At 25.0% G+C, this 16,412-nt stretch overlaps 3 protein-coding genes across 3 annotated transcripts; 2 read left to right on the top strand and 1 right to left on the bottom strand.

The window, feature by feature from the left end:
- The first annotated feature begins 2,066 nt into the window (after nucleotides 1-2,066).
- Nucleotides 2,067-5,504, top strand: LOC132931251 (uncharacterized). Its single transcript, XM_060997353.1, has 5 exons — nucleotides 2,067-2,169; nucleotides 2,369-2,461; nucleotides 4,668-5,121; nucleotides 5,199-5,242; nucleotides 5,304-5,504. Exons 1-5 carry the CDS (start codon nucleotides 2,159-2,161, stop codon nucleotides 5,383-5,385), a joined length of 684 nt encoding a protein of 227 aa, XP_060853336.1. The 5' UTR covers nucleotides 2,067-2,158; the 3' UTR covers nucleotides 5,386-5,504.
- Nucleotides 2,175-15,893, bottom strand: LOC132931237 (interaptin-like). Its single transcript, XM_060997350.1, has 7 exons — nucleotides 15,619-15,893; nucleotides 13,895-14,158; nucleotides 12,619-12,713; nucleotides 6,851-7,027; nucleotides 6,672-6,785; nucleotides 5,777-6,126; nucleotides 2,175-2,548 (listed from the first exon to the last, which is right to left on the bottom strand). Exons 1-6 carry the CDS (start codon nucleotides 15,692-15,694, stop codon nucleotides 5,887-5,889), a joined length of 966 nt encoding a protein of 321 aa, XP_060853333.1. The 5' UTR covers nucleotides 15,695-15,893; the 3' UTR covers nucleotides 2,175-2,548; nucleotides 5,777-5,886.
- Nucleotides 10,189-12,787, top strand: LOC132931227 (carboxypeptidase B-like). Its single transcript, XM_060997349.1, has 6 exons — nucleotides 10,189-10,489; nucleotides 10,551-10,742; nucleotides 10,914-11,244; nucleotides 11,306-11,534; nucleotides 11,614-11,797; nucleotides 12,417-12,787. Exons 1-6 carry the CDS (start codon nucleotides 10,294-10,296, stop codon nucleotides 12,602-12,604), a joined length of 1,320 nt encoding a protein of 439 aa, XP_060853332.1. The 5' UTR covers nucleotides 10,189-10,293; the 3' UTR covers nucleotides 12,605-12,787.
- Nucleotides 15,894-16,412: the final 519 nt, after the last annotated feature.

The following is a 16,412-nucleotide window of genomic DNA, read 5'->3' as shown; positions in this document are numbered from 1 at the left end:
GATTTTCAAAGGACAATTTGGGTCATAATCCTAAAAAGATTTAGAATCGCTGGATTAAAACATTTTTACACCCTCATAATATTACCTTTTCATCTAAAATTTCTGGGGCAATTCAGCAATTGCAATAGAAAATTTAAAACTGGTGTTGTCTGCAAGTGCCAGCATAAAAATAATAAATTCCCTACCATTAGTCTTACCTTTTTGCAACACTAAATATATATTTATTTATTTAAAAAAAAAATGTAATATTTTTCGAGAAAAATACAATTCTTATGTATTATGAAATATCTTCTAATTAAATCATACCGTTTGAACGAATTATTTTTGGATAAAAAACGATTTGGATAACTTTTGTCCAAGATAAACGTGCCCGTATGATAGTTAAGTATTTGTTGTTAGACTTCTTTGGCGTACTCTATACTCTCTATGATTAAAAATATTGTAAAAAAATAGGATATAAATCTTGTTATTGTAGAAAATTTAGTATTAACATTTACTAGGTATTGCAATACAGCATGCTGCAGTTAAGACTTGAGATACACGCATAAATAAATTATGGTTTTTTATTTAGATATACGTACATATAAATATTTTTAATTGCAGTTTTAATCGTTCATTGCCAGAAAACAAAATTTAAAATACACGTCTATAATATTATACTTGTAATTTGTATATATGTCTTGTTGGAGAATTAATAAATATTATTATTATGCTTCAATTTTTATAAAAATTAAAATTATATTTTAAAACTTAAAATGTTAAAAAAAATATTAACATATACTGGTATTCATTAACTTTGAATAGTATAATAATAGTACTATATATACCATTAACCTATTAACTGGTATATAGTATATAGTAGTTACTAAGCAGTGCTGTAAAGAATACTTTTAAAAAGTATTTGAGTAAATACAAAAATATATTTATTTTCAAGTATTTAAAACAGGTACCGCTCAAATACTGTAAAAAAGTATTTGGAATACCTTTCAAATACTGATAACAAATATTGATCTATTTTTTTGTTTAAAGCAATGTCATAGTTATTTCTTCGGCTAACACATTAAACAGAATACTAAATAAAACTATTATTCAATTATTGTAGCAACTATTACAGACAATAATATTTTTCCAACCAAATATTTCGAATAAAAATAAAATGGATGAAAAAAAAACCAAAAGTATTCAATACAAATAAGTATATTTAATACAGAAAAAAGGTATTGAAAATACTTTATGCTGAAAGTATTTAAAAAGTTATTCAATACTTAAAAAAGTATTTGAATACTTTTACTCAAATACTTCACAGCATTGCTACTAAGTCATGTTACACACCTATTAATACAATATTTCAATATTAACCTTAAAAAAATTCGATGACGTGTCCTTAAAAAATAACAATATTTGATCAAAATTACTTAGAAATAGGTGGGAAATAATAAATATCAAGTTATTATGAAGATGGACGAGTTGTTACCTATATGGCTATACATGTAATATATATCTATATTCTATATTGACTAGGTATATTACAAAATATACCTTTAACTTCTAGTCATCTTCTAGACTTATAGCTGTATTTTATGTATTATGTGTAGCCATAGGTTGACTGGTTGAATATCGCAATATTCTGCAGTGGCTACTGGCTACACATAATACATAAAATACAGCTATAAGTCTAGAAGATTATAAAATATGTTTTGTATCAAACTTTGTGACATAAATGTTCAAAAATGTCATCAGAACTAATGTTCATTCAAGCGTTTTTAATACCCCTATCCATATAATAATATGAATTAGTGCAGCAGTGTAATATAGTGTAATGCATTTATACATTACACCAAGTCCTAATATATAGCCACGTGTAGCGTATAGCTATCTCTAAACGCAATGATTCGAAAAATATACACTATCTACGATAAAGTGTAGGGTTAAATTGATTTCGAGCGTGTAAGCGGTTTGTGTTTCTTTCAGATAAGGATTTGAAAATAAATAGGTATCATTATACATCATGAATAAAATACAGACCATTGGGTTGGAAAACAACCATCATAATATGAAAGCAACCGGAAAATTTACACCTATTATTCTGGTATAAAAAGCACTTGTAGAGGTCCCCAAGAGTATATTGTGACTTAGAACATTGTCGTCGTTACACAAAATGAATAATACGTAAGTTGAAGAATTTGGAGCAAAAAATATATTTTACACATTCGTATTTTTTTCACATTTCTTGTACAATCGTACCTCGTTAAGCTCATATCATAATTATACGAACAAATTATTACTATTTGTATACACATATACGATTACATAATTATAATTTGAATAAATGTCTTTAAATTAACACTGTCAATTGGTATAATTTTAGGATTCTATCAATCGTAGTTGGCGTTGTTTTCTTCTTGGCTCTTCTTGGCTCACACTCGAATGCAAACGTCTGCACGATTTCGGAAAATAATTTGTAAGTAACTTTTGATCAGTTATATTATTATTTAAGCTTGATCATATTTACTATCCAATCACTGAAATCGAAATCCATCGGTTTATCCTATAAAAATAAAATCATTTCAAATTTATATGCAGTATTAACTTAAGAATTTAAATTACCTACAACCTATCTATCATATGAAATTAATATTAATACGATGGGAATAAAATAAGGTAACAACCAGAACAGGAATTTTACTCAACTAAACATTATAAGATTAAAAAGTGGGCAAGTGGATATAGCTCTGTTTTACAGTACCTATCTTTGTGTTGAGTGGGTTACTATAATGGAAGTATTAAATTTCAATTTAATGATAAATTATTGATTCGAAAAACAAATTCTTAACGGAGATGGTTTTGTTAGCCTATATTACTAAGTATGTTTTATAAAATTTTCATTAATATTGCTAATAAAGTAATTTATTTTATTATTGGTATTACGGTATAGGTTTAATAATTTTTTTCATTATATTATTAGTATTTATTATAATAATATGTATATATTATATAGCTATTATTGTTATTAACTTATGAAACCTGAGTTAATACCACTTTACATGATATAAAATTATAAATAGGTAATATCTTTAAATTAATCTACATATTTTGATAATGTCATCAATGATGCCTGATTTAGAATTTTTGAGGTCTTGGACATAATACTGAATGGGCCTATTATTATGAATTATAAATTAAAGGATCAATTAAAATTAAAAGAATCAAATCTAGTAATTTAATACATTTTTAACTACATTTTCTAACTTATAAAAGTTGTTGTAGATTTACGCTCAACTTTTTTATTTGTTTTTCCCAATTATTAAAATTATTTAGAAAGTACTGTGAATTTTGTACTTTGGACGACCCAAAGTACTAATTAGATCCAATTTGTTATCAAAAATCATCCCCAACATTATTTTACTATCCAAAAAGGTGATTACAAAAAAAAAATACATCATTGTAATAAAACAGTTGCATATGCATACATTCATATCTCCGCTCAGAATCTAAATATAATAGTTTTCTTCAAAATGATATAGACACTAGAAACTAATATACTTATACGGTGTACTTATATACCTTTCTTACTGCCTACGTAAAAACGATACGATACATATTGTATGTAAGTATTCATATTTTATTTTAACTAAATAACGTTGTTTGAACTTTTACAAATATTTATTGTCTATCAAAACTTATAACTAGAAATAAATCTAGTAAATTTTTGAATAAATATTTTAAGAAGAACTAGCTAGGAACCATCACTTTTGCTGTAAGCCGATATTTCCGCATATATTAAGTTTCCAATGTACCGTGTCGTTGGGTAGTTCACAGAAGGAAGTGGGTGCGTTAAAGTTCAATTCAATGATATAAATAATTAGCGAAGAAGACAGGTGGTGTCTACAAGTAATATACAACTTATACAAGTATAAATAAACTGGTATAGCCCAGACAATTCGATAAATATAATTTATACACATTACATATACATACTTATGCTGCATGACCCGATAGTCCGGTTAATTTTTGTACGGAGTGGTTAAAACGTTAGTAACTGCCGGATAGTTTATTTTCTACTATATTTAAATTATTAAAATTTTTATAATATTAAATATTTTATTATTCAGCGAGTTTTTGCGAAAAACGGAAAAAAATAGGTACTTACATAATATAACTTGTCAGCTAATACCGATATACAGTAAAATGGTGTGCAATGTAAATAGGACATAGGTTCGTAGTGCAAATAGCTTAAAAATAATCTAGATATTTTGATAATCTAATATAGGGTATACTGTAATTAGAAATAATAATATACGAAATGATAAAATTTCAAATCTCAACGATTCATACCAATTCATACAAATTTAGTCCACGATCAAGCTATTTGTTTTCTCTATTAACCACGCGAAACAGTAAATTCTCACTCAGCAGAACCAATCATCTGTTAGTTTTAATATTAAAGTAGATTGACCTATTAATAAACATTAAATAAAGAACAATATCTGTGAACAGTATTTGTATAATGGATTTTTACGATATTTAAATATTTCTGCAATAAATGAGGATTGTCAAATTGTAATATTACATTCATAGTTTGCAAAAAATATAAATATCGTAAATAAAATAATTAAAATCAACTAAGAAAATTTGTATTAATAAATAATCGTGTTATTTATTTACAGTAATGTTTATCGAAAAATATCAAACAAGGAATTGGTGACGACTTCAAATGAGACAGATCAATGCAAATTTAGTCCTATAGACAACTATTACATTAGAGACACGTACAGGACTAAAAATTTGAACATACGATCCGAGAGACATAGAATAAGTGTGGACGGGAAAGAACAAGAGCAGCGAGTTTGGGTTAGAATTGACGATATTAGAAAGGGCAGATTGACAAGATCAGAATCATTGCCTAATATTCGTCGCGAACGAATTCGGAACGCAAGAGAGAGGGATATTGACATAAGAGGTAATCTACACCCACGAGCTTTACAACGGAATGGTAGAAGAATTTTGGAACATCGTCCTGATGAAAGAATTTTTAGACGCGAAGTAAGAGATAGGCAATACGATGTGCAAGGAATTCGAGATAATATAGATAAAAGAAGCAGGAGAGCGCAAACCAGACAGGTAGATACTTATAAAGTCATAAATATTCATATTCATGTAATAAATAAATTAAAATATATATATATATATGTTTATAGAATGGTATGGTTGCTATTAAAGACAAGGACGAGGCGTCATCATGGTAATTTCCATTAATATTAGCATATAATATTATGTCATAATTAAACTTAAATATTTTTTAGGCCATTCTCAAATTTTGTCCAGTCAGCAATTGGTGTTCTTGGACTTTACTATTTTGGGATGCACAGTAAAAACATTAAGTAATTAAAATTATTTCTTAAAAGAATATGTTAGTGAACACTTAGTATAAGTATTATAACAAAATTATCAAAATGTTAATGAAATAATGAATATATGATTACATTTTTCTTCCAGAACATCTATATTTGTGTTTTAATTTATTTGTTTGAACCTATTATCAACTATATTTTATTGGTATTATATTGTATAAAACACTTAATTTATTATTTAGCTAAAACTAAATACTAATTTCTCTAGTAAAATAAGAAAATTTGACTAAATATATTTACATATCTACCAGCTGATGTATAGGTATTAAATATATTATAAATTATAATCAATGAATAAACAAGCTTAGGTATTGTAATAATAAATGCAATAAAAGGACATTAAGTTTAAAAGTACAATTTCTTACTTGATCATACTCCATCTATGAATGTGTTCACAACTTATCGGTTCATACAAAATGTAAAATTTCTTTTTAAATGATTGTAATGTCAATGTGGTGTTGATAATTTACAAATGCTATATTTTTATATTATTATTTTTAAATTTGTAAACATTATCAAGTATTGTTTCTATTTGATCGAGATAATTTCGTATTTGTTTATTTTTTTCTGATAGTTTTATTCTGTATTGATAATGCGATTGTCCAATTTCTTCAAGGAGATTACCAATTATAATATGTAACTGTGATTCTCTAGTCATATTACGTTCAATTAGTTCATTTAATTGAAAATCGTAACTCTTTAATGTCTCTTCAATCTAATGCAGAAAATAAAAAAAAATATAAATAATAGTAATGGCTGTTTTTTTTCTTAAATATAGGTTTCAATTATAATTTAGTATAAAATATAAACTATGCGTTAAGTAATGTTCAATTATATAAGTATATTATCTATTTTTCTGTTGATGCAGAAGTTACAAATATATTAACAGCACATACAAATTTTATAAACTATGTATGAATATGATATTTTATTCTTATATATTAATCTAAAATAAAAAACGAGAAAATAGTTTAATATAAAAACATTATACCTAAATAAAATTTCTTAAAATCATAAGAAAAAATATAATTATTAATCAGTATGTATGACACATAGCAAAACAAATAGATATTTAAAAAAAGTCATTTAAATATGACCTATTCACCTATTTGTTCTATTCTAAACAAATTTAAAGATTGTTACATGTTGGAAAAAACTGTGTATAGTGTAATATTACTTTTCAGGTAATTTAGTTTTGAGCATAACATTTAATTAATTATTAATTATAAAATATCATTAATGATTTACCTATGTACTTACATTTTTTTTCAAATATGATTCACAATACTGACTTAATTGCTGATATCGATTTTCCAAATTGTGAATTTCTTGTTCTTTAAATAAAAGATTTTTTTCAAGCTCATTATTTTTCAACTGGAAAAAGTTGATAAAGTATAAAAATAAATAAATATTATATTATAATGCAATGTTTCATTTACTTTATAATATTTTAATTCTTCTTCCAATTTTAATTTATTAATTTGGTCCTGTGTTTTATTATTATTAGCAAATTTATCATGTCTGTTACACATACTTTGTAGCCGATTGTGATTTTCCAATAAAGATGAACTCACTTTAAAATGAGATTTTATAAAGTTTATTTCAGGATCAAGAATCTAAGACATATAAATAATAAATAATGAGTTTAATAAAAGTACACATAAAATAATAATGTTTTATAATATAATACATTTTAGAGGCCAAAAAACTTTTAAAAAATTATATAATATCTAGAAAATACTTAGATTTTACTTTATTAGGTTGTACTACTAGAAGAAGAACGATAGGTTCATATAATACTTGTCAAAATCATTGCATTATTTGTATTATTAATACATAATTATGAAAATTATTTATATACAGTGTTTCTTAAAAGTCCCATTTCACCCTTAATATCGCCTTAAAAACTCAGTATATTTAAATGCAGTATTTTTTTACAGTATTATATATGGAAATTCTGATTGAATGGCAAAAGATTCAATTTTTTAAATTTTCAAGATAGCCATTAACAAAACAGTTCAAAAATAAATAATACTAAAATTGAATAAAAATGTATCAAGTTAAAGACAATATTTTTGAATTTCTGAAAACAATAGATATGTTATCTAACAAAACATAAATTGCGTGATTTAATCAATTTCGATTGGAATACTGATTTTTTTTTATGGCAATTTATAAATATCTAATTATTAGTAAAGCTTTCAGTTAAGATTAAAATTTTTTTTTTAAATTGTTGATAACCGGTATTTTGTATGTCAATTCATAACAATTCAAGAAAAATTAATTGTTTCACATTTCAGTAATAAAATATTTATTTCAGCCTGACAATACTTATACATATCTAATTAAAGTTTTTATTTTCATTTCTTAATTTTAGGTTCACTTTAAGACAATTATAATATTTAAAAATAGGTAACCAGTTTCACTGTTCAGTTAACTTAACAATAAGACACATTTGTTGTTATTTTTATTCAAATCAAAACTTTAATTAGGTATGTATAAGTATATTTTATTATATTTATATAGAGCAAGTAGATTTGAGATTCTGTGCGGAGTGATGAATATATTGATTTTATAAAGATGTGCCTTTGTTTATTTTGCCTGTGCACATGATTAATAATTAAAAAAAATCATTTTCAATTTTAAGGATGGTTTTGTATAGCAAATAGGAACTTTAAAGAGGTCAAAATTAAAAGTTCCGTAAAGTACCTACTGTTTTTAAAATCTGGAAAAACAAACAAAATATGATGAATATTTTTACCCAAATCCAATATTATTATTAAAATAATTGTTTTGTAATTATGGTTACCGTAGTTTTCGCACAGCATTGCTTTTCATTATATACAATGGAATATAATTGAATTCAAATTTAACAAAATCCATTATAGTGATACTTAATAACGAGTTCTATTCGACAACCTAATGAACAGTAGAGAGACCTACATTTTTTAATATATTTTTAATTAACTATAATAACAACTTATGAGGAACCTTGTATAACATATTCAAGCTTATTGACTGATTAAATATTTTTCTAACAATATTTAAAAAAAATCAGGAACTCGCGTTGTATGCTGTCTACCTGAACTTTGATCGCGTTATATATTATCTACCTTTCGGTTGATATCAACGTGAAGTAGAAGTTGGATCAACATTTCACTCGGACGAATGGAGGGCTTACAGCAATTTAAGTGACCACGGCTATGTGCATAAAACTGTAAACCACCAGCTCATTGATCCAAAAACAGGGGCCAATACCCAATCTATAGAGTCTACGAGGAGACGTGTCAAAGTAAAATATGGCATAAAAACAGTGGTGCTACTAACTTATTGGAACGGCAGTTGATGGAAGAGTTCACTCAATGCATCAAAGAATCTTTTTTGAAGACATGAAAAAGAGTTCTTTAATGTAATAATGTCTAAATGCCCAGACGACACCAACAATCTACAAATTGCGGGGTGGAAAATTGTAGATAACATACAACGCCAACACACAATTTTGGTAGATACATTTTTCATGTAGATAGCATACGACGCGAGTTCCAAAAATCAAAAAATGCCAAGTTTATAAATTGCTTAAAATATTTGAAAATTATACTATGTATAGGAAATATTAATATAAAAATTTAGTGAAAATTTCAAGTATCTACAGTTATTTGTTTTCGAATTACACCATAAAAGAAAATCAATTTTGTTAACAACTAGTTTTGTATAAAAATTCAAATTTTTTTACCTTTTTTATTTTAGGTTTTGGAATTTTTAATTTTAACTTCCTAAAAAAACCAACTAAATCTAGAACTAGGATTACTTTTCTATTGAAGTTGAAAATTAATGAATTTTTACACACATAATACATCATTATAAAATCAATACATTCGTAATGATAAAAATTATAAGTATCTGAGCTATATGAATTCTATTTATAACCATGTTTAAATTTCGAATACACTTAGTAGTACACTTAGTTATACATCCAGTAGACAGTAGTTAACATTCACCTCGAAATATTACAAATTATACTTCACCTTGACTAATAATGACCTACATAATAAAATAAATGAATATATTATTAAACATCAGTTTATATACAACATATTCCAAATCGATAAATTACAAACATTAGTATGTACAGTGGACATCTGGTTTCTTGGAATGTGGTTTATTAACTGGTTGTAGGGGTTATTGACACAGTCAACTGTCAACATATTATATTTTTAACCTTTTGTTATTCCAATATATAAATAATTTGTAAAATACATGTTATTTTACATATAATTTGATTATATAAAAAAAATTACTACTTCAATGTTATATTTAAAAACGATTAATTCTTAGTATAAAATAAATTTAAATACTAATAACATGTAAAATACAAAAATTATTTAAATATAATTATACATTACTATTACCCTAAAATGTTAACATTTTTCAAAAAATATTAATTACTTTTTAGTTCATTATAAAATTTTCTCTTTACAATTATTAAAGATTAGAAATTATTTCGTTTACAATTCTTTTTTTCTTTAAATCAATACAAGCTATTATATTGATTGTTTAATGATTAAATTAAGATAGGATATGCAATTGTCATTAATAGTTGTTAGTATGAAAAGATCTATTGTAGATATTATAAACATAATTTTATATTATTTTAGTTATAAACATACAATGGCAATGAACAGTTTATAACAAAAAGACATAAAATATTCTATTCATGTTTATGTCAAAGGTAGAAATTTTGGTCAATAACCAGTGGTATTAATAAAATATCAAATAGGTGTGGCTTGGATTGGGATCATAGTACAGTACCGGTTTCTGTACACATTAAAGAGTTCCCTGTGGTCAAGAATTAATTTAGTTTATCCTCATTTAGTTGTTCGAAATGGATGGTTCTTCCAGAGTGCTTTATTGTGTGGTTACACTTTTAGCTTTAATAACATTTACAATATGTTTAGAAAATAATGGTCAACAGCGAGATGTCGATGAAAAAATAACTTATAATGGAGACCAAGTATTTAGAGTTGAAACAGTTAACTCTAAGCAAAGGAAAAAAATCAAGGAACTAGAAAATCAAGGATGTAAGTAAATATAATTTTTCATTAATGAATATAATTAAATTAATTTAAATACATTTTTTAGTGATTGAAAAATGGTTTACCAATTCTACATCAGTAGATATAATGGTAAAAAAAGAAAACTCAGAAATTGTAAAAAACACACTGAATAATGGATCATTATTATTTGATGTTTTTATTGATGACATACAAAGGGCAATTGATGTAGAAAATCCTCCAATAAATGAGAATGAATCAGAATTATCCGGAAGACAAGGTTGAAATTTATTTATAAATAATAACTATGCTGAATAAATCTTAAATTGCATACATTTATAATATTAATTTGTGTTTTATAAAAATACAAAGAAATAAGTTAAATTAAAAATGATTACAGTATTACTCGTGTTGATTTTAGTTTTATTAATTACTATTTTAATGATTTTAGGACATAATTTAACATTTGAACGTTATCATAAGATACATGATATATATAAATATATTGATTACTTATCTCAAGAATATCCAGATATAGTAGAAATTGAAACTATTGGTAAATCATATGAAAATGTCTCATTAAGAGTGATACGAATTAAGCCAGACAAAAATGCAACTGATATAAAAGCTATATGGATCGATGGAGGGATACATGCTCGAGAATGGATTGCAGTCTCTTCTGTATTATATTTAATAAATGAATTGGTATATAACAGAGACTCATTGGAATCTCATATGAATAATATTGAATTTCACATAATACCAATTTTAAATCCTGATGGGTCAGTATTAATAATATAATTATACAATTTAACAAAAAATAAATATACCATTTTTATTTAGTTACAAATATTCTCATGAAAAGGAACGCCTATGGCGAAAAAACCGAAACAAGCAATCGGCAAATTCATGTATAGGAGCAGATCTGAATCGTAACTGGGATTATCACTGGGGTGAGAGTGGTTCTAGCAAATATTCATGTGCAGAAATATACAAAGGAGTAAAAGCTAGTTCTGAACGTGAAACCCAAGCAGTGGTTAAGTATATAATGAAAAATCAAAATAAATTTAAAGTATGTAAAATATTTTTGATTTTTAAATAATAAATTATAACTTATAATTAATAAACTAAATATATATATATTTTTTTAGGGATTTCTGACGTTCCATAGTTATGGACAATATATCTTATATCCATGGGGCTATGCCAAACGGGTACCATCTGATCACAAAGAAGTACACCGTGTAGGCCAGGCTATGGCCGCTGCTATTAAAAAGGCTACATCGAATGAGTACACTGTCGGAAATAGTGCAACACTTTTATACCCAGCAGCCGGTACATAAAATTTAATAAATATTATTTATATATTGGCGTCTTAGGATAACACCAGTGTCGCCCAAGCCGTGGTTCTTTTTGGATAAAGGGTACTAGTAATATAAGAGTAATATACAAAGCGTATATATATATACATATGCTACCAGTACATCCAAAACAGATATTATTTTACATCCATAATTTACAGCTAAGAGGGGCACTCATGAGTCATGACACCCATTTTTATTTTAGAAATGTATTTACCTTGTTAATACTTATTGATTAATACTTAAATCATCCACTAAATGTTGATACTAGTGAAATAATTATACTTCTGTAAATACCAAGTATACCATATATATAACTACTTAATTTTATGTATGGTATAGTAAAAACATAGAAAAACACATTCAAATTTTCACCAACCATATGAAAAATTGAAAAATATTCTATTTAAGCCTTACTAGTAAGAAATTTGCACAAAAATGGTAACAAAAATGGTAAAGATTTTATAAGAATTAAATAATATTTCTACCATTTTAGTAACATAAATTTCTTATTAACTGATATATATCAGGCATAGTATGCACTTATAATTTGTCTTAATAAATACAATACCATGCACTTTTAAATTTTTTAGGAGCATCTGATGATTGGGCTAAAGGAGTTGCAAAAATTAAATACTCATACACTGTAGAATTGAAAGATACAGGAAAATATGGATTCATTTTACCACCATCTGAGATTTTATCTACTGGAAAAGAAGCATTTGCAGCAGTCTCAACACTAGCTAATGAAATAAGTTCAGAAAATAATAATAATGTATAAAATTATTAGCTTACTTTTAACTCAGTTGTACATTTTTTTAAAGATGGAGAACGAATATTATGATTTTTTCTTTCTTCTTCTTTAATATACTTATTTATAGTTAATTTTCCTATAAACATAATTAAAATCTATTAGTTAAACTTTATTTATTTCAATAAATTATACAAATATTCTAAACTCTAAGGCCTAAATAAGACATAAGTTGATAGTTGTCTTGTAATATTTGTTCATATTACATTTCTATTCCTCTATTAATCAAATCCTCTACCTGAATTTTAATACTTATACATCTATATGATAACTATATTATTACTTTATTAGTCACATTGACTATATTAAATTTATTGATAGTTTACAAATGTTGAATTGGCAATAAATTATTTTAATAAAAATATACAATAAAAAGGTACTTAAAATTAGGAAAAGGATGTCAAAATCAACCTATACAGTATACCATTAATTTGTAAAACAATGTACAACTATCAAGGACGTACACAGAAAAAAGTTTTAGGGGGTGTTTTTGAAAATCAGTTATTGAAAAGTAGAACTTTTTTTTAATAAATATACAAAAATTTTTTTTGAAAATTACTTAAAATACTATTTTTAAATACAAATATTGATATAAAAAAATTAATATTACAATTGAATAAGACTCAGTGTTTCCCAACTGGTGTTCCACGGAACCTAAGGTTCCGTCAGCTGGTGCCAAGGGTTCCATAAGAAATTTGGGAAAATATAAATAAATTAATAATATTTTTGATTTGAATTATGATTCTAATATAAATTGCTCAATAATTATATGGGGGTTCCACAAAACGTTCAAGCTCCTGCAAAGGTTACGCAAGTAAAAGAAGTTGGGAAACACTGGAATAAGTAAATAACCGTGCAAAAACCCAAGTATTTCGGGGGGGGGGTGTTTGAACACCCAAAATACCCCACTTTGTACGTCCCTGACAGCTATTAAATAGCTCAAATTTAGGTATCAGCTAACAAAAGCAAATGTGTTAATAGAAATTAATAATTCTACATTTAAAATATATTAAAATAAATTAGCTAGTTAATATTCTAAATAATTCAAAAAATAAACATATTGAATTTAATAAAAATGTATTTAAAATAGTTATGGATAGTGATACTTTAGAACAGTTATGATTTTCAAAAAAAATTAATTAGGATCAAAAAAAATAAAAAAAATAAATAGATAATGATAAGGCCAAACACCATTATATTTCTCAACATGGTTAATTATATCTTTTATACCGTATTTCTTAATATATTCTTAATACAAACCATAATTTTCTGTTGTATTTGAATGTTTCTCTGGAGTTGAAATACTTTGAGAATTATTTTTTAAATTAAAATTAACTTTTTTTGTGACATTCCTTTCAATTTTAGGCTGTGCTGGTATAATCCTAGTATTATTTTGTATACTTTTAGGGTCTTTTGATGATTTAACTTTTGTATTTGAATATGTTTGGAAGAATGGAAGTGTTTCACCAATTATTTTATCAGCTTCAATCAACAAATCATCAATATTTTTACCTGCAGATTCTCCTGAAATCATTAAAAATATAAAATAAATAAACATAAAGTGATATAATGTTTAATTTACTGAAAAATTCAGAACTCTAAATTAACCTATTTTTTATTAGTTAATATTAGTATCTACTAAACATACCTTGTTAAATTAGAGTTTTTAGGCTTTTTATTAATTCTTGATAATTAATTTTTTATTAAACTTAGAAATCTAATAAAAATTAAATAGGTAGTAACTTATAAATATTACTACTTATATATATGTGTGTGTGTGTGTGTGTGTGTGTGTGTTACCATTAAAGCCCAATTATTAAGTAAAGCTAGGTTTTACTAATTATTGCTAGGATTTCCTGCTTGTACTTGCTTAAAATTATGATTTTATTTAGGCTTTGTGCAATGTGTTGTGCACTTAATGTTTGTATTAAATTGTGATTAACTTATGTAATTTTTTAATTTATTGATATTATTTTGATTAATTTGATTTAAATATGACTTATATCAAAAGGTCTTATGAGGTTTTAAATTCAATAATGAAAAATAAGGATTTTAGTTATAAGAGTATGTACATTTTATTTAACATGTAAAATTTATAATATGTAATTGCAAAAACAATCGCAGTCAAAAAAATCAAATTTGTATATCCTAATATACATAAAGTGCTTAGTAAAAGCTCAAATAAAATTATGAGTTTTAGCATTTATTAATGAGTATAAACAGTAAATCCGAGAATTTGAGTAGTAAAGTTATAAAGTTAAATTGTTTTTTTATTAGAACCATTAAGCACCAGATAATTAAATCACTTTTATTAATGTTTTTTTATTGATTGTACGGCTTTTCAAATTGATTTAAGTTATTAAACAATTTATTTTAGAACTAATCAATATATTGTTGCATCGTTAAATAATTTATGTACGATATGTCATTCAGTTAGTTTTAATTTGTGTTCAAACATTCTTCTTAAATGTAGATAAAACAGAAAAATCTATCAATAAAAGAAATAAAAGATTTACTTATATATTTTAATAAGTGAGAAAAATTTACAAAAAGAGAAGCTGCGTCACTTAAAATTTCCAGGTCTACTTTAAAACATTTTTTAAAGATATAAAGCAATCTGTTGAATATGGAGAATAAAATGTGTATTATAAATCACATACATATATGAGTTTTAATTTCAGGTTAATATGAAAATAACATTAGAAGATACTCAAGTTTAATTTAAAATTAATAATTTCTTTTCTTTTTTATCAAATATATTTTTATTTGTAATTTTTTATGTTATTTCAATTTTATTGAAGAGGTAGGTATACATTTAATTGTATAAAAATATGAATGTTTTATAGAATCAAAAGGACGTATACCAATATGATCCAATTAAATAGATCTTATTTTATTATGCTCAATAAAATAAGCTATTTAGTAATTCATATTACTAAAATAGTTTGTAAAATTATTGAAAAATTTTAAAGATATCTAGTTACCTATAATGTCTTGGATATTACAGTCCTCTCTACCAGATAGTAATAATTTTTCCATCTCAGAAATGATTGAATCCATATTGTGTTATAAAAAAAATCAACTAATAACTTACAATTAAATTACTACTTATTAAATCTATTCTATGCTATTAGTGCAAAAGATTTAATTTTATTTAAAATATTTAACTAATAAGTAATAATATAATTATGGAAATAATTTATTGTAATAATAATAATAAATGATAATTAATATTGATAAATGATGGTAAATTTAAAATTATATAATTATCACCATGATTAAAGATATATCTTTAATCGTGATAACAACTACTGGAGCGCCGACTCGCTATGTTCATAATGTAACAGAAAACGAGCCGTGTCGAATACCGTTATGCACCACCGAATGGCAACTTATTTAAATGCACATTTTAGTAAACTTTAACTTAACGTTTTACAGTTACAAAATGATCGTAACTGATCGAACTTGGTATCAAAATTATTATCTTGATGTTCGCTTTATATTGATATATTTTAATATGAAATATTTATAATTTATAAAGAGAAATTAGTGACTAGGAGTCCCTAAGTCAACATTTATAGGGTGTGTACCAGGAAAAAAAAATAGTGTATTTTTACTTAGTATACTTCTTCTAGCACATTCTATAACATTTAGTTTTACATAAAATATTATAAAATTGTCCATATGACATAATTAATTGTTAAAATGGGGCCCCCGGCCAACACCAAAAAAATGGATAAACATGGAGAAAACGATTTTAACGTGGGTTTACTACATG

This window comes from Rhopalosiphum padi, chromosome 1 (assembly GCF_020882245.1).
Source record: "Rhopalosiphum padi isolate XX-2018 chromosome 1, ASM2088224v1, whole genome shotgun sequence".
NCBI lineage: Eukaryota > Metazoa > Arthropoda > Insecta > Hemiptera > Aphididae > Rhopalosiphum > Rhopalosiphum padi.
This window is presented reverse-complemented; position numbering and strand designations above follow the sequence as displayed.

Excerpts from the sequence above, each read along its gene's own strand:
- LOC132931251 (XM_060997353.1), top strand. Across the intron at positions 5,122-5,198 it reads GGAGAGCGCAAACCAGACAG|AATGGTATGGTTGCTATTAA; the intron begins GTAGATACTTAT and ends ATATGTTTATAG. Across the intron at positions 5,243-5,303 it reads AAGGACGAGGCGTCATCATG|GCCATTCTCAAATTTTGTCC; the intron begins GTAATTTCCATT and ends AATATTTTTTAG.
- LOC132931227 (XM_060997349.1), top strand. The coding sequence starts at position 10,294 with ATGGATGGTTCTTCCAGAGTGCTTTATTGTGTGGTTACACTTTTAGCT. Across the intron at positions 11,535-11,613 it reads AAAATCAAAATAAATTTAAA|GGATTTCTGACGTTCCATAG; the intron begins GTATGTAAAATA and ends ATATTTTTTTAG. Across the intron at positions 11,798-12,416 it reads ACTTTTATACCCAGCAGCCG|GAGCATCTGATGATTGGGCT; the intron begins GTACATAAAATT and ends TAAATTTTTTAG.
- LOC132931237 (XM_060997350.1), bottom strand. The coding sequence starts at position 15,694 with ATGGATTCAATCATTTCTGAGATGGAAAAATTATTACTATCTGGTAGA. Across the intron at positions 12,714-13,894 it reads AAATACAACAGAAAATTATG|GAAAATTAACTATAAATAAG; the intron begins GTTTGTATTAAG and ends TTATGTTTATAG. Across the intron at positions 6,127-6,671 it reads AATCATATTTGAAAAAAAAT|ATTGAAGAGACATTAAAGAG; the intron begins GTAAGTACATAG and ends TTTCTGCATTAG.